The sequence below is a fragment of the Mesoplodon bidens genome (assembly GCF_964165515.1).
Source record: "Mesoplodon bidens genome assembly, chromosome: 18".
NCBI lineage: Eukaryota > Metazoa > Chordata > Mammalia > Artiodactyla > Ziphiidae > Mesoplodon > Mesoplodon bidens.
In genome coordinates this window covers 35079608-35105770 of record NC_138175.1, presented here as the reverse complement: position 1 = coordinate 35105770, position 26163 = coordinate 35079608, and the positions used below count along the sequence as shown (strand labels likewise).

The following is a 26163-nucleotide window of genomic DNA, read 5'->3' as shown; positions in this document are numbered from 1 at the left end:
CAAGGTGGCCAAACTGCCCTTCCCCTCCCCCAGGCCAGGGGTGGAGGGTGCTGGCTGGCCAATCTCTCCCTGAAACCAGACAAGCTCCCTTTAAGGAAACTCTGCCATGGCCCAAGCAGGCATCTTCCAGCCAGGCAGGCCCCAGGACCTGGGCTGGGGACAGTGCTCGGGGCAGACCGAGGAGAACACCCATGATGGAGACAATTCAGCACCCACCACACAGGCTGCCCTTGCACACTGGTTCATGCACCACCTTCACCTTGTGATCCCTTCACAAACCTGTGGGTCAGACTCAGGCCCAGCCCTGGTCCCTGGGTGGGGTCCCAGCTCGGGAGTGTGCTGGGGAGGGGAAAGGGGGGTGCCAGGTTCTAAAGTCAGCCTATGAGGCGAAAATGCCATCTGCCCTGAGATACAGCTGCTGTGGCTTGGGATACACGCAGGAGGATGCTGGCCATGAGGTGCTTGGCTCCTATGTCAGGCGTGAGGGATGAAGACACACATCTTAAAATGCCAGAGTCACAGTCACCTGACACATGAGGGCCACGCAGACCACCACCTGAGGGAGGAGGAGATTCTCCCCCGCATCTCAGGCTCACCCAGGCAGCTCCCCCATTGACTGCAGTGGCCAACCCTCTTTAAATGGTTATTGCCCTCTTTTCTTGGCAAATGTGCATCTAAAGTGGGAGAAGTTAAATGAGCTAATGATGACCTATAAGTATGCACAGATTGCTGTCAGCAAGGGCGGGCTGGGGGAGGGGGGCGTAAGATGCTGCAACGCAGCTCTGCCACAAACTTGCTGCGTGACACTGAGCGAGACCCCTAGCCTCTCTGAGGCTCAATTTCCACATATGGGAACAGGAAGGATAACAAAACCTATGGTCAAAGTGCTACTTCAAGGATTCAGTGAGATAATGCTTGCGGAAATGCCTGCCTGAGGGGGGCGAGGGGGCACAGCGACAAGCACAATGGGCCTTGGTGACAGAGAGAGCCAAGTTCGAATCCCGACCAGCCACTTACCAACCAGTTGACCCAATCTCTGCAGGAACAGGCTGCAAATGCAAGCACAGACGTGCACAAACTCAAGGCCAGAACTGCAGGGGCACAGGGCAATCAGCCCCCAAAGCGATCCCACAGTGTGGAGCTGGGGCCCGGCCTGGGCTGTGCCTTCCCTAAGGGGTGGATCCAAAGCAGCCCAGCCCCAGGTCCCTTGGGGTGTTCAAGCTCTGTGGCTTTGCAGGAGTCGGGGGCTCTGGCTGGAATCCCAGGCTGGCTGCCTCTCTGTTCTTTTTCTCTCCACATTTGGGGAAGGCATTTCCTCCTTCCCGGGGCCTGCGGGTCAGGTTTCCACCCAGATGGAAAGTCCCACCCAGGGGCCCCCAAAGGAGAGCTTACCATGGAAACTCCATGGGGCGCCCGCCAGACACAGGGGCAAGTGGCCACTGGCAGGCCTTACCGGGGCCAGGGCCACAGCCCTGCCAGCTGGGAGGGGAGAGGACAGAGGGGGCTCCAGCTGGACATTCTATCTCAGGCACAGAACAATGTTCACACTTACATGCAAAGCAAAGAGTGGCTGCGTGTGAGCATGTCTCGGTATGAGTGTGTGCATTTAGGCGTGTGTGTCTACAGAAAGACTCTGAAGTAGCAGCCCCGGCCCTGTGTCCTCTTAACCGTTCTGAGCCTCAGTTTCCCTGGCTGTGTCCCTCCTGAAGGCTGGACTCTACTCAGATAAGTAAATACAATAATCTTGCAAAAAGTGAACAAGGGGTGGGTACTGCTGGATGAAAGCCCTCAGATTCAACCACAGCCTGATTATAATCTGGGCAGAGAAGGTGGGGACACAGTGGGCGAGGTGTCTCCTGGGCTTTGGACCTCAAAACACAAAGATGTAAACAGAGCTTCCAAACTGTGTTCCAAGACTCCACGAGCTGGGGATACATGGTCCTCAAAAAAGGGAGAAGAGTTTCTAAGGTCAAAAATAGCAAAAAAGAACCAGACCCACAGATACAGACAACAAACTAGTGGTTACCAGTGGGAAGAGGGGCAAAATTGAGGTAGGGGATTAAGAGGTATAAACTATTAGGTATAAAATAAGCTACAAGGATACATTGTACAACATAGGGAATATAGCCCATGTTTTATAATAACTATAAATGGAGTAAAACCTTTAAAAATTGTGAATCACTAAACTGTACACCTATACCTTATCTAATATTGTATAGCAATTATACTTCAATCAAAAAAATTTTGACGAGTCCTCCCTAAGACTCACAGCGACCACGGACGGACCAAGGGCTCTTTGAGGTCCTGCATTAACGGAACCCATTTGATTGCACTTAACCAGGCACTTAGGAAGGTAACCTGAGCAGCCGTCCCAGGACGCAGCCAGCTGAGGCGGCCTCATCTTTGCCCGGCTGCCTCCAGGCTGTACTGCATGTAACTCCTCGGCTGTGGTGTGCACTTAGGCCCTGAGCATTTTCCAAGGTCAATTTAAGAAAGAACTCGAGGAAAGATGTTTCTGTATCGTGTGCCAAATTGTTACTGAGACAGGGCTGTTGTTTGTTCAGTGATTAATGAGGATCCACACAGTAAATTCCTCAGCATTTAGTGCTAGGGGAAAATGTTTGTCTGTCCCAAGTACTTGAATCAGACAGAAGGGGCCACACTGCCCTTTATCCTATTTCTCTTTTGCCTTAGGCTGCCAGGAAGCTCACCTGCCTGATGACCCTGACCTTAGGCTGCTGACATAATTAGTTCTTTCATCAATTATTTTAGCTGACCAATGACACCTGGGCCCCTCATCTTGTTTCATTAATCATCCCCAGAGCTGGTGTTTGTCGGTTGCTTGCTGTGTGCCAGGCACTCTGCTGAAGGCACATCTTTCCTCTCACTCATTCACATAACAATGTCACAAGGTAGGGCTTCAGTCTTCCCACTTTACAAATCAGGAAACTGAGCCATGAGGAGGTGAATAAGTGCATCAAGTCCATCCTCACAGCTAAGAAGCCAAGAGTGTTGCTGTGTGTGTTCACCTGCTCCCCGTCTCCTCGCCCTAGAATGTGGGTCTGGAGGGCACACGACCATCCTAGGCATCCCTGTGGCCTAGACGGCACAGACAGACACCTGATAATTAGGTGATGAACAAAAAGGTGATAAAGCCAGGACTGAAACAAAGGTCAGTCTGCTTCAACCTCATGCAAAACTCCTGTCTTTTTGGTGTCGAGGGATGGTAAACCTCACGCTAACCTTAACCTTAATACTAAACCTAAGCTTCCTTCTAGCACAATCCCTGAGGAATTTAGCAATAACCAACCCAAGGCTCCCTGCCCCACCTTGTCCTCAGTTCTGAAGGGCCAGCACTCTAGCCACAAAGGCTGGGGGGGCAGACACACAGCCTCCCGCGCAGATGGTGGAGCACGTGGGGTCTGCATCAGGGAGAGGGCAGCGGGGATGGGGTCAGGTTTCCCGTCCAGGAAGCCCAGGCAGATGGGAGCAGGGCAGGCCTCAGCCAAGCAGGCTCCGAGCGGGGTATGGAGGTGCAGGCAGGCCGCTCTGGCCCGGCTCACAGAAGCAGCTCCTCTGGCCTGAGGGCCAGCCTGGCGGGTGGGGAGGAGATGCCCTGCCCTGCTTCCTGCCCACTGTGGCTGGCCAGGAGCCCCGCAGCCAGCACAGGAAATAACAGGGGCCCCCAGAGGCCGCCCATGCAGGCCCTGCTCCGAGGCCGCCCAGGGAGGGAAGGAGGCCATTGTCGGCCTTTGTTTCAGTTTCCACAGCATTGCCCGGGCTCCAAGAGGCCCCTGGGAGCTAACAATTCTCCCCCAGCCCGCAGCTGTCCAGCCTCCCCCAGCCCGACCCTGGGGACAGGCCGACTAGGCCCTGGGCTCTTAAAGTGGCAGGTGCAGAGTGGAAATGAAGTCATGTCCAAATTGGGGGTGGGGCGCACATGGGCCAGAGCAGGCTGGGCAGGCACACGGATGGATGGGCACTGGGGTCTGTGTCTGCACCCGGCTCCGCCCAGGCCCAGCTCCAACAGCAGAGGTGCAGATCTTTGAACGGAAAGAATGTCTGAAGCCCTGAGCGTACAACAAAGGAACCGAAGAGAGGAAACCCAGGGTCAGGAGGCAACCTGGACATCTTGGGCACCCACCTGGGTGGGGAGAACTGTCCGCATCCTTGAAAAGAGATGTCCCAGAAGCAGCTCTTTCTACTCATCTGCAAGCCTAGGGGTGAGGATAGGTGTGTGGTGCACATGTGTGTATGTCTGTGTATGTGCTCATGTCTGTAAGTGTGTGCATATGTGCCCTGTGTACATGTGGGTGCATGTGAGCACACTCAATGCACGCACGTGCACACGTGCGTACATGTGTGTGCATGTGAGGTATGGAGGAACACATGTGAATGTATACGTGCGCTGTGTGAGTGTGTGTACGTGTGCACTGTGGGGGTGCGTATGTACGTGTGTGAATGTGTGTGCACGTGTGCTTATGTTTGTGAGCAAGTGTACATAGTGTGTGTGTGCGCACGAGCATGCACAAAATGACTTGCCTTTGTTACATGTCACTGTTGAAGAACACTCCCGGGCCTGTGCCCGTCAGCAGCCACTCATTCCCACACTGGCCCTGGCGGCCTCTCACTCGTGGTGTGTCACTACCATGACCTCTTTAGGGTTCTTAGCACATCCTCTGGGATGTCATCCCACAAAGATGCATTACATCTCCATTGGGTCCTAGGTCGCTGTGAACTAGCAACTACAGAAGAGTGGGCCCTGGACTCAGACAAAACCAACCCAGGTTCAAATCCTGCTCAGGCCCGGACCAGCTGTGAAAGCCTGCACCTGTCTCTCAACCTCTCTGAGCCTCAACTGCTCATCTGTGAGATGGGAGTGATACTACTTCCTACCAGCTGTGGTTAAGGAGGGTTAAATGAAAGATGCATGTCAGGTACATGGCCCCCACCTGGCCCCAGCGAATGCTCACTAGATGGTTGTTTTTTGTTATTGTTATTACAGTTGCTTATAATTACGGTAACTGAGGATACAACAGTGAGCAAAGCAGGCACTGCCCCTGCCTCCACAACCTTGCACAGTTTGCAAAGCATTTAGCCCAGAGAAGTGGAATAGCAGAAGTAAAAGTGTCTCCTATTTACTGGATTCAGTATCAGTCTGATGAGCTAACTACTACCAAGTATGGCCAGCAGCCATCAGTTAAAGCACCAACCACAACAAAGGAAAAAAGAATTATCAGTGTGGGCAAAATAATGGTTTTTTGAACCAGGCAGGCATCAGCTAGGCAAGCTCAAGCTAATACATGCATGGAGAGAAAGAGAGAGAGAGAGAGAGAACATGCGCACGTACCCACACCTGCCTCATGCTCAAGAATTTTAAGAGTGTCAGCTGAGATGACAACCGCCTAACCCCTGTGGGCTGCCCACAGCCTACAGCAGGACAGTGGTTGACACAGTGCTCACCATACCCATCCCAGAAGCTGGGCCCTGCAGAGTGCCCATCCAGGAAGCCAGGACCAGCCAGGTGGCACAACTGGGCTGACCTTGGCCATTTCCTACTGGCCATCCATGGCTGCACAGTGGATGCATCAAGCTCCACCCAGGGAAGGAGCCTGATCATATGACAGCCTCAGAGCCTCTGCCTTTCAGACCAGACCCTGCCCACCAACCCCTGCCAACTCCCAACCACACCCAGCCTTCCCCACTTGGGAAACAAGCAGCGCCCCACCAGCCAGGGTCAGCTAAGTGAGGGTGGTCTCCTGAGGGCTCAGTCCCACCCCAACCCTGCATGGGGATGAAGGCGTGAGTGCCCTGCCCACTGTGACAATGCCTAGAGACTGCCAGTTGAGACAAGGGGAAGGAGGAAGGGAGGGGCCCATCAGAGCCTTCTCTGTTGACCACACAGATCCAGGCTGAGCTAAGCTCCAAGCCAAGCTTCCCTTGATGTATTATCAATGTGTTATCAAGAATAAAAGTGGAGGGGCTTCCCTGGTGGCGCAGTGGTTGAGAGTCTGCCTGCCGATGCAGGGGACGCGGGTTCGTGCCCCGGTCCGGGAGGATCCCACATGCCGCGGAGCAGCTAGGCCCGTGAGCCATGGCCGCTGAGCCTGTGCGTCCGGAGCCTGTGCTCCGCAACAGGAGAGGCCACAACAGTGAGAGGCCCGCGTACCGCAAAAAAAAAAAAAGAATAAAAGTGGAGAGCACCAGGTGCCACCCTCAGGGGCAAGGCTAACCTACAGGCCTTCCCTCGTATAATCCTCACAATGGCCCTAGGAAGCAGGATAAGTATCCCCATTCCATCCACATGAGGAAATGGAAAGTACAGAGAGGTTAAGTCACTTACTCGAGGTCACACAACTAGTAAGTGTCTCGACCTCAAACCTACTTCTTGCTCTTAACAAAGTGAACCAAAATGTGGCCCTGAACTGCTAAGGGAAAATACAGATGAAGAGGGAGAAGTGACGTTCTCCACCTTGGCCAACATTCGCTGGGTATCCGTCAGTTACCGAGCCAGAGCTGGGGTCTGGGAGCGCAGAGAATCAGACATGGTCACTGCCTGAAGGAGTGAGCAGAGCAGCAAGGGAACCGGGCACGTACAGAAGGAACGTCATAACCAAGCAAAGGGCAGTGAGGGCCAGGATCAGGGCGGCCCCCGAGGCCCAGGGGCAGGCACAATAATTACAGCAGGGCTATCACGGGATGCTTCCTGGAGGAGGCATCATGTAGGCTGAGCTTTGAAGGATGAGCTCCCCAGGCAGAGAGCCCGGCCAGAGCAAAGGTCAAGGGGAGTGGGCGAGAGGGCTTAACTCATCAAACCCTCTAAGTCCTGGCTACTCTGGGTGGTGTGTGAGCCATCAACACCACTCTAGAGCTGGGTAGAAATGCAGAATCCCAGGCCCCATCCAGAACAGCTGAGTCAGAATCTGCATTTTTAACAAGATCACCAAATTTGCCTACATGGTGGAGTTTGAGCTGAGCCAATATAAACCATGCCTGGAAAACATGGAGAGACCTCCCCAAAGTCCTAAGGAACAAAGTCATCATCACCCACAGGCCCACACCCACATACACACCTGACTGTGGCCCTGGTTTATAGCCAGGCTTCCAGTCACCAGAAAACGGATGATTTCCACCATCCACCAGTGGAGTCCTGGACCTTAGGGAGCACTCAAGGCTGGAGGAAGTAGGACCAGCCCGTCCAACATTACAGTCCTCATTACTGATGCCCCCAAAAAGCCCAGGAGCACCAGGAGAGGAGAAGGGGGACACCGGGCTTGCTGGAGTGGACAGTCCTCAATCAGCGGGGCTGCGAGCAGGCAACCTCGCTACAAAGAGCAAGGGTACAATGGCAGAGCAGCTGCTGTGCGCCAGCCTGCAGGTACAGGACAAATGACACAGAGCCCCTGCCTCTGAGGAAGCTGCAAGTCCACCCAGAGAGGTGAAACCAGCGAGACAAGCCCCACTCTGGTTTCACTCCAGCGAAACCATCAGCCAAGGCCATGGGGGAGGAAAAAGAGAATCAGAAGAGAGACACCACACACACACACGCACACACACACACACACACACACACTCTCTCTCTCTCTCTCACCCGTACCCTGGGTACCAGCACACACGTGCACATGCACATGTGCACAGCAGACACGGCACAGAGGAAGCGATGTACAGTGCAGCCCAGCAGGGGCCCCTGGCTGGTCCAGAGCCAGAGGAAAGGGTGGGCAGGAAACACCACATCCCCCTCGGAGAACTGGTCCAAGTGAGCCCCAGGGGCCCAGGATGCCGCACAGAGGGGTGCAGAGGCCCCAGAGCCCCCAGGGGTTTGAGTCAGGGCCGAGGCACCTGGGCACACTCACACATACACACACACACACAAGTGCATGCCTCCGTGTACACACAGGGCACAGACGCCCTACCTCGTGGACTGCTCACCATGGTAACAGAATGGCCACCTCTCAGCTCCAGTCACCACCTGAAGGTTTCTGAGGCCTCCTGTGCTGGGGGAAGCAGCTCTAACAAAGGCACAGCCCGGCCAGCCTGGCCAGGGGTCCACGGTGCAGACCAGCCAGCGCATGCCTGCCGCGCTCCCCCCGGTGAGCTCAGGGCCACCGCATCTTCCTACCCAGCCTGCCTGGCTCCACTCAGCTCAACTCCCCACAGACGCCCCAGCCGAGCTAATGAGAAACTCCCCAGCTGGCCCCATATAAAAACGCATTTCTTAAGTCTTTAAAATGCTAAGAAATTCTACATCTATTCAGGACTTTTCTACTCCTTTAAAATGTCCCCTGGTCCTCGTCGAGGAAATGACTGGGTTGGGGGCTCAAGCACAGGAGGTGGATAGCGCCAGCCAAGCCAGCCGGGAGCCAAGGGGCACCTGGAAGCTTCTGTCGCGGGCTCCGGGATCGCGGGGAAAGGGGCTGGGACACCCTCACTGATGAGCCAGGTTACGACGGTCACTCAGGAAAGAATTCAGGGTGAGGGTCCCCAGGGGAGAGGAGGGGAGAGAGGGAGACAGTCTCTCCAGCCTTGATTTGAGGATTGAAGAAAAAGTTTAAAGGTCCTGGGAGCCCCTGAGAAAAACTCCAAAGGGGAAAAGACCACCTACACAAAGACATTGGTCAGAGCATTGTTTATGATTCCAAAACTGAACGCAGTCCAAGTGTCCAGCAGGGAGGGGCAGTTCAGAAAACGAATGCCCATCCACCCAGAGAGCCCCATGTAACTGCTAAGAAGGGCAGGATATGTGGATCCAGGGGTTCCAGGAAGCTCGGGGCTCATGGGGGCTATACGGACCCCACCGGTGCACTCACCCTGCACTTCATCTAGAGAGAAGGGTTTTATACACGGATGGAGCTGGCAAAGGGGCCAAGAGAAATGTAAACAGCAAGTGTGCAGAAGCACAAGGTAGTGGGTGGAGTCTCTGTGAAGTAGTTGAAATAATAAATACATGCTCTAGGAAAACACAAGTGGGGTGGGGAGGCAGCTCTGAGAAGGTTCAGAAGTGCAGGCTGGGCTGCACCGAGGGGGCTCAACTCCCTGCGGTGAAAGGCCCAGTCTTCCAGACATTTCCGTCCACCCCACTGGTCACAATGTGGATGTAAAGGGCTGCAGGGGGTGAGGAGGCTGCCACCTTTGTCCGTGGTGGGCGCACTGACCACTGCCGCTACCCCGCAGCTTACCCAGAGTCCGATTAAAAGGAAAAGGAGGGGCTTCCCTGGTGGCGCAGTGGTTGAGAGTCCGCCTGCCGATGCAGGGAACACGGGTTCGTGCCCCGGTCCGGGAAGATGCCACATGCCGAGGAGCGGCTGGGCCCGTGAGCCATGGCCACTGAGCCTGCGCGTCCGGAGCCTGTGCTCCGCAACGGGAGAGGCCACAACAGTGAGAGGCCCGCGTACCGCAAAAAAAAAAAAAAAAAAAGGAAAAGGAAAAGGAAAGCCTTCCAGCATCCCTCCCCCAAGAGGCCCCCCAGAAACCAGACACCCAGATGCCACTCTAATCTCCCTGCTGATCAGGTCTCAGAGCCTGCAGCCCTAACACAGCCTCCCCCTGACCCCACAAAGCGCACACATGCCCCACACCCAAGGATGGTCATAAGCAGAGGCCCAGGGGGAGGTGGGCTGGGGTCAGGCTGGTGGGAGTCTCTAAAGAGAGCCTGACCCAGTGTTTTCCAGACCTGGCCTTTGAATTGGGGAAATGTGCACAAGGCCTTCAAAACAGGCACCTCCTCTCCTTCCGGGCAGCAAACCAGGAGGCCCGGCCCTAGTTAGACTCTCCCACCTGACCCAGGAGGGACCTGGGCACTGAGCTGACCCCCCCCCACCAAGCCTCTAGATCCCCTGAAATGAAGAGCCTGAAACAACATTCTCATAGGCAGATCTGCCATTTACAGTTTAGATGCTACCTTCATGCCTGAGCTGCCTGGGTTCAAATCCCAGCTCTGCCACTTCCTGGCTGTGTGACCCTGAAGCAGGTCACTAGCGTCTCTGTGCCTCACTTTCTATATGTGAAAAGCACTGAGAAGGAGGACTGGCTCCTAGAAGTGGCTCATAAACTGGAATGTTGGTTTCATTAACCAGAACAATGAGACCTGTAACGTGGCAGCAAGGCCTGAAACTCCGATCACACCAATAAGGTCTCAGGCTGCTGGGCCATCACAAACAGTTGATTATATTGAGTGTTTCTCTCCAACCACAAGTGTGTGTGTGTCACCACGCCAGAAATAAACCTGGCTAACCTGCCCAGGCATTGACAATGAGCATTTGTCAACAAATTAACTGTTTTCCGTCTCCAGACCACCCCCAGACCCTTCTGGCACTGCATCCCCAGCTTGGTCCAGAGCAGCCATGGTGGAAGGAAGCCCAACCTGTCCCGAAACCTGGTCCAGGGAGGTGGGAGGTTCCAGTGAGACTGTGATTAGACATTTACACAAAGATGAGCCCCTTCATCTCCCAGCTCAAACTTGGTGACCAGGGGAAGGGAGGCAAAGCTCAGTTTGGTTGGGTTGGTTCCCTGAAACCCCACACAGTAAGCTTACGATCATCCCGGTGCCTGCCACTCGGACACCTCATTGCAAAAGGGATCGAGGGAAGAGAGAGGAAGCACTGAAGGGAGGAAGGGCCTCCCCACTGAGCTGGGCTGGGGGCAGGTGACGGGAAGCAGAGAGGCCTGGAAAGTCAAACCTGGGAAGTGGAACCTTGGTAAAGACACACTGGGCAACCTTCTAACGGTGGCCAGGCTGAAACCAGCCGGCAGAAGGACACCCTTTGACCTGAGCAGTGTGTTTCGGATATATGAATTGCCCCAAATGAGATACCATTCCACATCCAGGAAGCCTAGAATCCCCCCCAAAAAAGATAAAGTACACGTATTAGTGAAGATGTAGAAAGATTGGGACCCTCATACTATACCTCAATAAAGCTGCTTTAAAAAGATACGCGTTGTTCATTTTTTAATCTGATGATATCATATGAAAATCCAGCTTTCTGGCTTCTCTTTTAAAAACTCTGATGATGTGGAGATTCTGGGGCCAGGTGCCCTGTCACAATCAGCTAGCACTGAGGGACGGCTGCCCCCATAGCAGGGCCTGGGTCGCAATTCACAGCGCCCCCCAAACCTGCCCGCTCACCTGTGCTACCAGCCCACCTCGGATGGGCCTTTGAGCTTGGGACCCCTGTGGGGCTTTCACGAAGGACTCTCACACTTCTAAAGAGTTTGAACCCATGGCCCGGCAAGAAGAAGAGCTTGGGAGTAATCTGTGACGCCCCCACCCCAAATCACATGCAAAATGCTCTGTGCATTTGTGAAGAGAATCCACACGCTTCCTTCCCTTGGATGCTCAAAGGCATCTGTGGCTCAAAACAGGTTAAGAATTTCTCTCACTTATAAAATCGATAGCTAGTGGGACGCAGCCGCATAGCACAGGGAGATCACCTCGGTGCTTTGTGACCACCTAGAGGGGTGGGATAGGGAGGGTGGGAGGGGGACGCAAGAGGGAGGGGAAAAGGGGATATATGTATACATATAGCTGATTCACTTTGTTATACAGCAGAAATGAACACAACATTGTAGAGCAATTATACTCCAATAAAGATGTTAAAAAAAATTCTCTCACTTAAATTGTCTCTTTATAAGATATTGTCCCTTCATCCCCCTTTTTATGGATAAGAAAAAACAGGACGCAACGGGAGATGATTTAAAACCCCACATCTACTAGGCACCCCCGTCCCTCGGCTCTGAAAGCAGTGCTTCTTCCCCCGGTTCCACTATCAGCAGCCCCATGTTCGCCAGCAGAGGGGCAAGAGTGGGCTCCCTCCTCCCGTGACCCCATGGCCAGGCGGGAGAACTGCTGTGAGCCGATCACTTTACTCCCCTCCCTGCCAAGCCGGGCTCTCCATGACTGTCAGGGCCCCGACTCAAGGGCACAGACAAAGCAGGCCAGGTTGTTGCTGGGGGCAGTGGCCACAGGGTCCCCACGGGTAGCGGACGCCACTGTGCATTCTGCTTCTTTATTGGGGTTCTCCATCACATTCCCAGAGCCAGGAAAAGCAGGCAAGGGGAAGTTTGCACCCCAGGCAGGCTGGGTCCCCACAAAGAGGAGCTGCCTGGTACTCAAAGCTCTGCACTCCTGCTAAGACGCTCTCCGCCCACCCTCTTCACCTCACCCTGCATTCCTCTGGACTGATGAGCTAAAAGATCCTCCATGGCCACCTTGGGTCCTGTGCCGCCAGGGACCTTCCCAAAGCACCCAGGATGCCTTCAGGTGTCTGCTCAGCTGTCTACCAGCCAGTGTCAGGCGGTGCAGAGGTTAAACCCCAGGCTCTGGCTGCAGGAGGACTTGGGTTCGAGTCCCTTCTCCACAGCATCCTGGCTGGGGACTGTGGATCCGCTACTATACCGCTCCAAGCCTCCTTCCCTTATCCGCCAAATGAGGACAGCAATTCTCAGTAACGGTGCCAAGGGTGGCTTGGGAGGCTTTGCTCCCCCATAATCTTCTTTGGCACCTGCCCCCATTTTCTGATGCAGCCAAGTGACATTTTCTCAGCTTAATGAAAAGCATTATACTAAAGCAGCTTCAACCAGGCCTTTGGCCCTGTCCTCTACCAGATGGCGGCCCCCAACCAGCCCAGGGAGAAATTCTGGAGTTGCTGCTGGAAATAGCACCCACCTCACAGGGTTGTCATGATGGCCCAATGAGATACTGGAGGTAAAGCTTTGCTCCATGCCCTGGCACGTACCAAGTAAGTGTTCACTAAACATCCATGCCCGGCTCCAGGGCTGCCTCCCAAACCAACCTCATCCTGCCACCCGGGATTTGCTCCATCTCACAAGCCCCGTGCTCAGGGAATACGAGCTGACTTTAATAGCCCAAGCCCAACAGAATTGGGAAGGAAAATTTATCACATGAATGCACTGTAAGAAAATCTTCAGAAACGGGCCAAAGAAAACAAAACAATCCATTGCCCGGCTGTGGACTATCCAATGCCCGGGATGCTTTGCCCTCCCTTTCCCCATCTCCGAGCAGATGATCCAAAGCTGACTGGCACCAGGGAGTCCCTGAGGGCCGGAGAGACTCACAAGGAGCGGTGCACCTCTTCCCGCACACGCGTGTGGGGCGTGCTCAGCTCTTGGCTGGAAACGGGCAAGTCCCACAACCTTCGCCACTCCCGAGCGCCCCTGGAGGCCCGAGGGCTGGCCATTCCACTGTGGCCTCAGGGCACCGCAGAACGCAGGCCCCCGTGCAGCCCCTTGGCACTGCCCTGCCTTCTGCAGGGAGGCCCTAGGGATGCAGCCCAGGCGCCTGACGCTCCCTGCACCAGCCTCTCCAGCCACCGCAACACTGCCAGCGCCCTCCTGGCACCCCGCGGCTGTCCTTGACTGTCCTATCGCCACTGACACCACTGGGAAAACAGCTGGGAGGGACGACTTTATAGGGACATGACCAGGCTGGGTGCTTTCCTGGTGCGGGGGCTCGGAGCAGAGTGGGGACCCTCTTCAGAGGTGGCTGCACGCCTGAGCACGTGGACCCCCAAGTCTGTCAGCGCGCCTGGATGAGATGTGGAGCTTTATAACCTCACTGTGTTTCCTCCAGCCATGGGGAGTGCATCTCTCCCGCACAGAAGGCCACAGGGCAGGGACCGCACAGCCCCTTCCCCTATCCTACCCAGTGTGGACCCCAAGGCCTGTCCTGACTCTGGACCCTCCTCCCAAGAATTTGAGCACCTCCCCATTCTGCCTTCAGACAAGCCCCTTCAGGGAGCCCCTGTCACCAAGGGCCAGGCACCTGCAGACACAACAGTGCCCAAGCCTGGGTCAGCCAGGACCCAGCCAGGACCCTTCAGACTCTCCAATCAGCCCAGATCCTGCTGCAAAGAGCACTGGACTAGGAGTCCGGGAACCTGGGTTCGCGTGCTGGCACCCACTCCCCTTCTGCCCAGTCTATACCAGCATTTCCCAAATTTCAGTCATCTGGGAACCATCTTCATGATTTTTGCTGACTCCAAGCATTACATACTATTACTTAAAACTTTGTCAACTCAATTTTCTCAATTAAATGACTTCCGCATCATCTTAAATCACACACGGCCATAAAATCACAAATTCAACGTGTAACCATTCAAGTGTTAAATGTTCATATGCCTGTTGCTTAACACCTCGTTCTTGGAACTACTGACCCAGATCATACCTCCCTCCTTGCCTCAGCTTCCACACCTAAAAGAGAAGGCGGTGGGACTAAATGACTCCTTCGTAGGTCTTCTCAGGCCCAAGATTCTCCCCTGTGGAGCCGGAGCCAGGTGGTCAGGATCCTGGGACAGGGGACAAGGCAGGAGAGCCTGGCACCTGCCAGACAGGAAGCCAGAGCCCTGGTGCCAAGGAAGGTGCTAGCTGGTGCACAGCCAACAGGAGCACCGTGCCCTCCACTCAGGAGCTCCCAAGGACCCCAAGCCAGTTCCCATCCCAAGCTCCATAGGCAGCTCCCAATTACAGAACTTTACAGTGAGAAAAACCTCATTCATCACCTCTTTTTATAGCTGGAGAAACTGAGGCACAGGAAGGAACTTAGCTAGGGCAGAACTGAGCTGCAAAACCCAAGTCCCCTGACTACCAAGTCACCCCCACCCCCCCCCAATGGCCAGGCACCCCACAAGTCTGACCTCCCCCTGTTACCAACTCCTGGAGGCCTGGGCTCGGGTCTGCATGCCCGAGAGTGCAATGCAGCCCCCTCCCGGAAGGCAAATACGGGAATTCTGATTTTGATTGGAGTTTAAATGTCCTATTAAAATGGCTTTTATGCAGTTAGGTTGGAATGAATGTGCAGCGACGCCCATGGCAGGGAGCTTCAAAGCCTGTGTAGTGGGGGTGTGGTGGCCCATCTGAGTGTGCCCACAAGATGGAAACACGGTCCCCAGGGGAATAAAGGCATAGTAGTCTCTGTATGTAATCGATTTTATTGACCATATGGAACTGATATAAAAATTGTGTTGCACGGGGTAACCTGGACCGGAGATAGGAATGTGACAGGAAGAATATGTTCCATAACCAGCGGGGTGGCTTTCTGAGTTCCTGAGCCTGCCCCCCGGGACCCCCACCAACCCTCCCACCAGCCCCATCAGGGCATTTACCTGATTCTGTCACGGAGGAATCCCAGGGAAGCGAGAAGTCCGAGGCCTCCCCCTCTTCAACTAAAAGAGAGAACAGAGACGGGCCTGTGAGTTTTAGATCTGTGCAAACAGGTCATTGGGGTGGGGCACAGGACAAGGAGGAAGGATCATCTGTGGCGGTCCCTATAATACCCATGATCAGGGGGCAAAGGGGTCAAGCCTACAAAGAGGCCTTTGTTGGTTTCACAGAGATGTAAAATAATCAGAACAAAACATAAACAGCAAATAAGTGCTATATCTGTATGGTTCCCCCATCCTTGTGCCCCTGGCAGACATCACAGATCGATCACAGCACTGCCTCAAACAAGACGCAGTATAAGAATCTTTCTCTACACAGTGCTACAGGCCATTACTATCTATAATCAGAGTATCCACTTGAGATAAAGCCATTTGACACTCACAGGAGTAGAGTGAAGACTCAGTCCTCCCCCTGGTCCTCCAGACACTGACCTCCTACCAAGAGCCCTTAGACCACCACTGAGATGTGAAGGCTTTCTCGATTATTCCAAGAAACAAACAAGTGACTCTCAGAGGTTGGCAAAGCATGGTATGCCATCCTCTACACTGAGAGCTGACCCACAGACAGACCTCAGGACGCGCTGGGGTCGACTCCCCCGTGGTCAGCAGTCCTGGGCCAGTGACATCAGAAAGCAACTCACCGGACTTCCCTGGTGGTGCAGTGGTTAAGAATCCACCTGTCAATGCAGGGGACAAGGGTTCGAGCCCTGGTCCGTTAAGATCCCCCATGCCGCGGAACTAAGCCCGTGCGCCACAACTACTGAGCCTGTGCTCTAGAGCCCGCGTGCCACAACTACTGAAGCCCGTGTGCCTAGAGCCTGTGCTCCACAGCAAGAGAAGCCACCACAATGAGAAGCCCATGCACCGCAATGAACAGTAGCCCCCGCTCACCGCAACTAGAGAAAGCCCGCGCACAGCAACGAAGACATAATGCAGCCAAAATAAGTAAATAAATTTATTTAAAAAAAAAAAAGAAAGAAAGCAACTCACTTCTCCACTCCACCCCAGAGGCCACAGAATGAAGCTGGGGAGGGATGGGGTGTTCCCACTACCTTGAGGCCCGGTGTGTGAGACCAGGCTGGTGGCTGTGGAGGCCATGCGCTAGGAGAACACGGGAGAAATTCTATACAGCATAATAAAGCTCTTGTCCTGGAATTAATCCCAGTCTAGGGCATGTAATAATATTAAAGCTGGGTTATGGACTTTGTAAAATGGAACTTTGTTTAAGCCAAAAATGTGCATACACAGTATTTTTCAGATTTAATGGGCTCTGAAGTTCTACACACGTGCAGGCTGAAGCCACCACGTACCACCCTGTTCTCTTTGCAATGTCGCTGTTTCTACACGGGCACACACTGTGAGCCAGGCACCGCTCTCAGTGTGTTTAATCCCCATCAACACACTTCGAGAGGTGATGTGACATGCCGGAGGTCCTACAACTAGAAAGAGTCCACACAACGCTGGGGCTGGAACCCAGGCCTGTCCATCTCGAAGGCTGCTCCTGTGTCCACCTGAGATACAGAGGATGCTGTCCAGAATCCTAGCAACTCAAGACTGGAAAGCAGCAACCCCAACCTGCCCCCTCAGAAGGCAGGTACACAGCATGCTGGGCAGCCGAGCTGGGAGAGGAACAAGCAGGTTGGCCTGTGGTCAGACACCGGCTTCAAACCCCGATTCTGCCTCCAATTATTATGACCTTGAGCAAATTGTTTAACCTCTAGGCTTCAGTTCTCCCATCTCAAAAACGGAGGTAAAAATGGTACCTAAGCCACAGGGTTATTGGGAAGATTCAGTGGGATGATGGCTGTCATCCACTGGAACAGTGGCTCAAGCACTCAGGTGGGTTTGGTGCCAGGGCTGGAACAGCTCTCGGAATTAACAAGTCCTGCTCTGCGTGACTCTGACCCACTTTATTGTCCACCAGTGATCTTACACCAGCCCCCCCATAGAGCCTCAGAGAACATGTTTTCTTTCAACCCTCAGAAACAGCTCACCCAAGAGGGCACATCCACGTCACCGAGCAGAGGCCAAGGAATGCTAACCGAGGGCTCTCTCTTTCCCAAGTTTGCATTCTGAGAGTAGAAACTCGGCATCAAGACAATGAAATGCAGAGACGATCTGGGTTGGGACCAAAGCTATTGTTTGACTTAGCCAGTTACAGCTGGGGTGGGGTTTTCAAATATGCAGCTTTGTAAATACGCATCGAGACCTCGAGTCAGGCAAAACTGATATTACTCACCAAGCTGATTCCAGCCAGACAGCCTCCGAAACACAGGCGGATAATGCTTAAAGCGATCAGAGGCAGGCCATGCATGAAAGGAGCAGTTGTTAGCAGCATTCAGGGCCACACCTGAAAATCAGTTTCCTTCACATTTCACCGTTTACTTCCTTTAAAATGTAATCCATACATTGCTTCTATTGAGAGGTTGCTGCCAGTTTGTAAGGTCATCATGCTACCATTTCATAGGACGCTGTCAACAAGATCTGTGTGGGTACCGAGGACCGAGACATGATGCACGACCCTCGTTCTCCCTTGGCCCTCAACGTACTCCAGGCACCAGGGCAAAAGTCCCCACACTTGGGTCCACTCGGTTCTTTGGTGGGGAAGCGTGACCCTCCAAGTCGTTGAACCGGAGGATGTCCCTCAGATGCCAAGTCCTTCCCTCCCGAAGATTTGGCTTCAGCCATTATGGGAAGGAGAATGAGAAAACATCTGCTATTCTGGAGCTCTTGGGAGGATTCAAGGCTCTGTTTCCTGGGACGATAAGACTGCAGAGGTGGGAAGAGGAGGAGGGCGACCCGACGCCACCGGCTGGGGAATTCCAAAGTGACAGACACGATTACAGGCAAACGGCCGCATCACACACCAGCATCCCCAGGACCACGTCCCTCACAGCGAGGGCCAACTCGCCTAGTGACATGGGCACAAATGCACTTTCTTACAACTGCTGGCATTCACCCCACTGACATCCCATCCCCTGGCCCACATTATGTTTTCTGAAGGTATAAACACACCATCCTTTATACACTCCTGATGAGAAAAAGTAACGCCCAACCGCCCACCATAACCATCACGAGGCCCTGTGCTACCCGACCCTGAACATGAGAAGGCTCTCCTCCCCTCCAGGAGGCCTCTTCTGTCCAGCCTGGTCTCTTCAACAACAAGATAACTGGCAAGGGCAGCAGGCAGAGAGCAAGGAAGGCCTCCCCTGCAGCTGAAGCCAGGCACTTGCTGGGGGGCCCAAGCCATCCCTAAAGCGGAATTCTGCTGCAGAGGCATGATGAACACCGAGGGGTGAGCATCTCAGAGAAAACTTGATCAGCACAATGGCCGATATGGACAACACCCTAAGGGGCTGCCCAGGCAGCCAGGGGAGCTAGGGGCTTTCTGGGGACTCCCCCAGACTCCACCTCTAACTTTTTAATTTATAAGATACTTGGCACCACTGAGGCCAAAGTACACCCCCCCCCGCGCCGTGCCCAGCCTCAAGGGGAGCACAGGGAGACCCACTCCTGTGAATGATGGGCGTTGTAAGCACAGGGTGGGTGCACGAGGCCAGTATGTACACAAAGGGAGGGCACGTGGGAACAAGTGTATACACATGGGGAAGGGGCACAGGGTGAGTGTGAACACACAGGGTAGGGGTGCAGCAGCAAACGAGGGGATACGTGACAAAGTGTGTATGCAAGGAATGGAGGTGCAGGGCCTATGTTCACGTGGAAGAGGGCACAAAGTGTATTCACCGTGGTTCCTGGGGTGTGTTAAGAAAGATTCTGAGGCTCTCTCAGGGCATCAGGCAGATCAGAACTCTGTGTTCTCTCTCTACTCTGGGATCACATGTTGTGATGGCTGACTGCCCCATGGGTGTATACACCTGTGAGCCCCACCAGATGCTGTCTCCCCAGCTCAGCAGTGGGCTCATAAGCGACCACACCCCCCTTACTCTGGGAGTACCCATAGCTTGCCCGTCTATGCACCAGGATGACCTTGCCACCATCAATGAGATGCCAGTGAGATCCAAAGCCTGTGTGCTGGGCCTCTGGACTTACAGAACCCTCCAGCAGGGGCAGGTGGTGCTAGGTGAGCACCTGTATAAGCCATCTCCCCAGTGCCACCTGCTCCTGGCCTGGGGAGGAGTATCCTCTCCTCGGGGCTCCCCACTACCTTGAAAATGCAGAGGAGATGGAGCTGCGGAAGGGAAAAGAAAGGGGAGGCAAGGGGCTGAGGTGGGAGGCTGGAAACGGGGCCCTAGAACCAGGGCAGGACTGGGGCCGCACATGGAGGTTGATCAAAGTCAGGCAGGATCTGGGTTGACGGACAAGGTGTAGGTTAGAGGCAGGAAAGCTCAAGCACAAGTGCTAAGGCAGACGGTGTCAGGAGGTGAACGAGAGAGACAAACAGAGGCAGGCATCGATCCGAGGATCAGAGGAGGCCTCCAGCAGGGCAGCAGGGCCCCAAAAGCCCCCTTCCCTACTGCAAAATCCACAACAGGCCAGCTGCTCAGCCTGTCTTTTCAAGGATCTGAGAAGGCCCTGCTCCTGGATGTAAGCCTCTGGACATGTGTGCAGCTAGGCACTTCTCTGGGGAAAGGATCCATAGTTTTCATCAGAAAGATCTAGAATCTGCCCCTCCAAAAAAGACTTTATTTGAGGAGTCTTCTCAGCTGGCCCCACCTCTGGCTGGTGGTCCCAGGGTCTAAAGGGACCACTCCATGCTTTGCTGGCTTTTGTCCCAGGGATCATCTTACCCTTAGGAAAGGGTTGTGCCTACCCTGGCCTGACAGAGGCTCCCTAGAGGCATCCTTGCCCCAGCAGAGGTGGTGAGCCCGGCAAGGGGCACATGGCTGCTCTCCTCGGCTCAGCCTTGGGGAAACGCTCTCACCCACACCAGGCCAGGGCCCAGGAGAGTAAAGGACACATTGAGAGCCCAGACTCATTGTCAAGCGTGAAATGGAGCATCACTCCTGACTTAGTACTAAGCAAACTCAAGGAACGAAAAAGTGTAAAGCAGGAAAGACTATTGTGTATGGCTGTGCAGGTTGTGCACTGCACAAGAGGCCCAGCAGAGGTGGTGAGAGAGGGTTGAAATTTAGCCCACAGTCTATCTGTTCTGGTGCAGGGCTATGAACGTCCAGAGGAAGGGGTACCCATTGTTTTTGCACAAAGGCACAACTGGCCTTTTTTCTAATTCACACAGATGTGCTATAAAGCATAGCCCATGACCATCTCTGGCATCAGGCTTCAGGGCAAAATGACCAGAGTCGGGGGCAAACTCAACCAGTGGGCCCACACTTTCCAGGCTCCTCTCTGGTGGGGATGGGGGACAGGCAGTGGATGGGGTTGGGAGAGTCATGGCATGGAAGAGTACAGGCCCTCTGCAGCCAAAGCTAAAACTACCCAAGCCCCCCAACGCCAGCCCCCTCACACCAAGCTCAGACCCTCAGAGGAACCAAGACCTCGCGACAGGGTTACATCACAAACCCATTCATTTAACTCCACGATTCCCCGGCCATTTGCTGAAAAGAGAGGAAACTAACACTTTAAGTGATGCAGGTAAGACCACCTGCCATTCTCCTCCAGGCGCGCCTGCCCAGACCCAGGGTGCGAGAAGGGCTGAGACTCTGTGCACCCTCCCACCTGTCTGTCCACACCTCTGTCACCTGAGCACCCCACCACCAGGAAGATGGGTCTAGGATTTAAAGCAATCTAATTTTGGACAACATGGCTCCTAACCAGAAGCCTTCTGCCATCAGATCTAGTGCTTTTAAACACACACACACACACACACACACACAATGGTGGTATGTCCCAAAGTTGGAGGAAAAACTGTTGCACAGACTTACTGAAAGATAGTGGGTGGGTCCACAAGTCGGCTGCTTTGTAATATATTTTTACAGCAATTTTGGTAATATTTAACTTTCCCCTTAAATGAGTACTTTAGAACTAGCACCTATGAAAACATGAAAGGTTACTGAAAATTTTTCATAAATTGTTCCCCTGGTCTATCTTGGGCAGCGGGGTAGGAAGCCTAGATCTCGCTCGGCCACTGTCTTCCCTTTCTCTCCTTGCCTTGCTTATCTACAACACAGGGAGCACACAGGGCTCTAGGAGTAGTCCAAGGACTCCAGAATAGAAGTTGTTCCATCCTCACCAGGAAAGTGACTATTCCAGAAGTCATCCACGGAGCTCATCTAGCAGGACAGACGAGTGGGATGAGGGTATCTGGAGAGAAGCTATAGAATGAAGGGATTCGGGGAGTGGGCCCTGAAATAGGGCTCCCCAGGACCATCCCGAGCTCTGCCACTTACAGGCCATCAGATCTGGGGTGAGATGCTCGACCCGCTCTGACCTTCGGTTGCCTCCTGTGTAAAATGGGGGTAACACTAGTACCCACATCACAGGAATGTCGAGAAGACTAAATGCAGTGGTATTCCCGAAGCACGTGGCTCAAGGCGAACACGCAGTCAATATTAGCGTTACTGCGACAACTCAAGCTGCCCCTTCTCCCCGTGCGGTGGCTGGCCAGGTTTCACGCTGCAGGTAAAGAGGGAGGGCTCGAACAGTGAGATCAAGTTTCCCACCGAGATCCACCCCTACCCCCCCGCAGGAAGGGCTCAGTGAGGGCCGTGGATCTTTCGGCATCACCGCCTTCTAGTCCCCGCCACGGTGCAGGGAAGGTGTCCCTAAGTGTGGGACCATCTGGAGATCACAGCCAAGGGCTCAGCTTCTGTGCCAGCTCATCTCCCTCTCCCTCCCGGGTCCCCCCGTCTGCACCCCACACACCCCAAAGGAGAACTGGGAGATATCTGCAGAAGGAACAGAAGCTACAAGCTCAGCAGAATCTATATTTTGGGGAACCCTGCAGAAATTTGATTCCTTTCCTCCACCCTTCCCTAATAAAATGAAAATGATGGTGATGATAATGATGGTGATGATGGAAAACATAGGGTAATAAATGTGAAACGTTTCAAGTTTTCTTTAAGTACTCGAAAAATGGGTTTTTCACTAGACCAGGGATAGAACACAAGTGGCACACCTGCCCCAGCTCCCCTATCCTGCACCCGTGGTAGGCACTGCTAATTAATCAAGGCACTCTTTCTCACTAGGCACAGATGCAGCTTCAAAAGGCTCAACAGGGCTTCCCTGGTGGCGCAGTGGTTGAGAGTCCGCCTGCCGATGCAGGGGACACGGGTTCGTGCCCCAGTCTGGGAGGATCCCACGTGCCGCGGAGCGGCTGGGCCCGTGAGCCATGGCCGCTGAGCCTGCGCGTCTGGAGCCTGTGCTCCGCAACGGGAGAGGCCACAACAGTGAGAGGCCCGCGTACTGCAAAAAAAAAAAAAAAAAGCCTCAACAAAGTGGGTTAAAATCTATTGGCCTTCTCTGTCCTGGTCCATAGCTTCCCTTCTGTTGAAACACCTCTTCACGGCACACACATACCACACACATACCTTACACTACTCTTAGGGGTGTGTCCAACTGGAGTAGACCTAGGCCAGAGCCAGGACTCTCCCCCAGAAGAGCAACCCTCACTGAGCCCCAGTGGCCCCAGGCGTCATGCCAAGCAACCCACCTACAGGCTCCCATTTAATCCTCCCCGACCCTGCCTAAGGGAGGCCTCAAAATCCCCACATTTCTGATGAGGTAATAAAGCCCGGGGAGCCCAAACATTTGTCCAGAAGTCGGCCCATGGGCTCACAAGGCCAGAGCGATGTTTCCAAGTGTAGCTTTAGCTCAAAGCCACAAACACCCAGCACCAGAGGGCGCTTACAGGTATTTCCTCAGCTGCTGCCTGAAAGTCAAGGCTTTACTCACCCATCTCACAGAAGGGGAAACAAAGTTCCAGAGAAGAGAAACAGCCCACCCAGGGGGGCAGACAAGGTAACAAAAGCCCTGAACTCGAATCCTCTAGCTCCCAAGCCCTGGAGTCCTCATAGACAATGCTCCCTACCACATGGTTCTTCTATGAATCAGCAGCTACATGTTGCTGAGCTCTCAGCAGTGCTGTGATGAGTGCTTTGTACACTTTTAATTGCCCAAAGCAGTGCTTCTCTGAATGTAGTCCCCAGACCTGCAATAGTAGCATCACCTGGCAGCTTGAGAAGGATGCAGAATCTCTGGGAGTGGGGCCTGGCAATCTGTATTTTTACAAGCACTCCAGGTGATTCTGATGCCTGCTAGACTTTGAGAACCACTGGCCTACACAATCTTATGAGATAAGTACCTTTGTTAACCCCCTTTTACAGATGAGGAAACTAAGCAGTTTGCCAAAGGTCATGGAGAGGTGGAGCCAGGACTGGGATTCTTTACCCCTTTGTTTTACTTCTGCAAGCAGCAGCTCCGGCTCACACTGAGTGCGGTCAGCCAATGTAAGGGTAAAATCTGATTCTCTCTCTCTCTCTCTCTCTCTCTCTCTCTCTCTTCCCGCCCCCTCCCCCCCCCCCCGGCCAGGGATTGAAATTTACAGAAGATTCGGTAAGTCCCTCCCTGTGCCAGCTCCAGGGGAACCCAAGAAGAGAATTCATCCTCTGGGGTCTCCTCCCAAGCACACAGGTCCTTGGGGAGAGAAGGAAAACCATGTGAGACAGTGGTGTGTGGTAAATCTTTAAGAAGACAGTGGTCCAGGGAGGAAAAGGGCTCTCTGGTTTGCAGTGTTTGCCACTTTCTATAGTGAAATACTCCCACCACAGCCACTGTCAAGCGACCGAAGAGGACGCTGCTGAACGTGGAGCTGGGAAAAGATGTGCAGAGTCAGCACACCACCAGCTAAAGAAGCAGTGCCACAGAGGGGCGGGCACCCAGCCGGGGTGGGGCAGGGGCACCTTCCTGGCTCTCCTCACCTACCCCATTTGTCTTGCTGGGGCTCAGGCCCCATGTCCCAGAATTCACTCAGCGTTGCCCTTCCCTCACTGTGTCCTACATCAAGCATCTTTTTTCTTGTTATACAAGTTTCTGAAATAAACGCTCCATGTACCATGGAGAAAACTAGGAAATAGTGAGTGAGTTAAAATGGGGAAACTAAAAGCACAACTTTCCCTGTATAAATGCACTGTCACAACTTTATAGAAAGTTGAAACAATACACGCAATTGAGCAACACAACCAGTTCTGGAACCTGCTTTCCTATCTCAGCAATATACAATGAACATCTTTTCACATCAAAAACATGGACCAACACGGATGTTATTAATGGTGGCCTGAGTCCCCTCATAGGAGGCTCCAAGACTAATTTAACCAATGTCCTGTTGCTGGACACCTAGGCCACTGATAGTTGTTTTCAGCTGTAAGAGAAGCCACGTTGCAAAGCCATCCACACACATAAAACACGGCCGCAAGCCTGCTCAATGATTTTTCATAGAATTAGTTCCCCAAAACAGGATTACTAGGACAAAGAGTTTGCCGATTGTCAGGCTTTTGAGACACACCGCCAACGTGTATTTGGCCTTTTCCTCCTTAAATAAGCACTGAGTGCCTCAGGTGACCTAGCTCTGAGCTAGATATTATGAGAAAGGTGAGAAAACGGACTTGGACTTGGACTTTCAACCTTCACACCGTGAACTCCATGGTGACAAATGTTACCACTGCTGTGCCCCTTGGGGGCTGGCACATAATGACAGCTGAGTGAGTGAATGAATGAATGAATGGATGAACAAACTACAGTATCACGGAAGATGCTAAATGAATCCCAATCTCAGAGACAAAAACAAGTGGACACAATAAGGACCCAGAATGTAGCATGAAGGAGGGCGTGGGAGCTAGGGAAGGCGAAAGGACAGCAGGGACCAACTCCCACCCACAGTCCACAGCTCAGCGCTCTGACATGGGGTCTTCCTGTCCACAGTCATAGCTCCAGAGAAGCCTCCAGCCTAGAGCTAGGATGAGTTTCTACTCCAACAGCAGATAAAATTCTGATTTCCTTTTACACTGACATGTAAACCTTATTTTAGGAAGACTGATATTCATGGATAAAAATTTCAAAAGTCTGTGGGTCTCTCTTTTTTTTTTTTTTGCGGTACGCGGGCCTCTCACGGTTGTGGCCTCTCCCGTCGCAGAGCACAGGCTCCAGACGCGCAGGCTCAGCAGCCATGGCTCACGGGTCCAGCCGCTCCACGGCATGTGGGATCCTCCCAGACCAGGGCACGAACCCGTGTCCCCTGCATCGGCAGGCGGACTCTCAACCACTGCGCCACCAGGGAAGCCCGGTCTCTTTTTCAATGTAAATAAAACATTTCCTGTTCAAAGATGAAGTTCAGGAAAATCAAATCAAATTGCATTTGCCTAAGCAAGGAAATATACTGATATAAACTCGGAGGAATCTGAGGCAACCCCACCAGGCCCCACCCAGCCCTACTTTGGATTCTGCCTGTGGGTACAGGGCTTCAAGCTTCTTGCCCAAATTTCCAGGGTCAGCCTGACCACCAGCTACATAACCACCCTTCTTCCCTGGTCAGAAACACTGCCCAGAGCTCAGGCTCACCTCCTCCAAGAATCTCTCCCTGACCACCCTGGCCCCGGACTTACGTTAGCCTCATTTGCAGCAGCGTACTGCCAAAGAAAGACGCCTTAGGATCAAATCCCCATGTGCCATGGTTTGCTGTGTGACCCTGACAAATTAAGTAACCTCTCTGTGCATAACAATCCTGCAAGGTAGCTCTGAGGATAAAATAAGAAGATGTTTATAAGGCACATGGTCCTGAGCCCAATACTCAGGTGCCTGGCAAAGAAAAATGATCCTACAGCATAATGTGTTGCCCCCAACTGTACTCTCAGCCCCTTTAGGGAGACCCCCTATGTCTCCTCCTTCTCCAGGGTCAGCCTGACCACCAGCTCACTTGGCACAAGACTACACATATCAGTGACACTAGAAACAACCATCACCTAACACTCTTCACACACATTATCACATTTATGTTTAATCCTCCCAGTGACCTGACAAAGGGTGATGGTGCCCATTTCGCAGATGGCGAAACCAGGACCTAAATGATTTTTTTTAA

General features: G+C 53.4%; 1 protein-coding gene across 1 annotated transcript in view; it reads right to left on the bottom strand.

Moving 5' to 3' along the window:
• Window positions 1-26163, bottom strand: part of ZNF423 (zinc finger protein 423) — a 336656-nt gene that overhangs the window by 262981 nt on the left and 47512 nt on the right. Inside the window, exon 2 of the mRNA XM_081217128.1 lies at window positions 15117-15176. Coding sequence (XP_081073254.1) covers window positions 15117-15176 — 60 coding nt within the window. The remainder of the gene's footprint in view (window positions 1-15116; window positions 15177-26163) is intronic.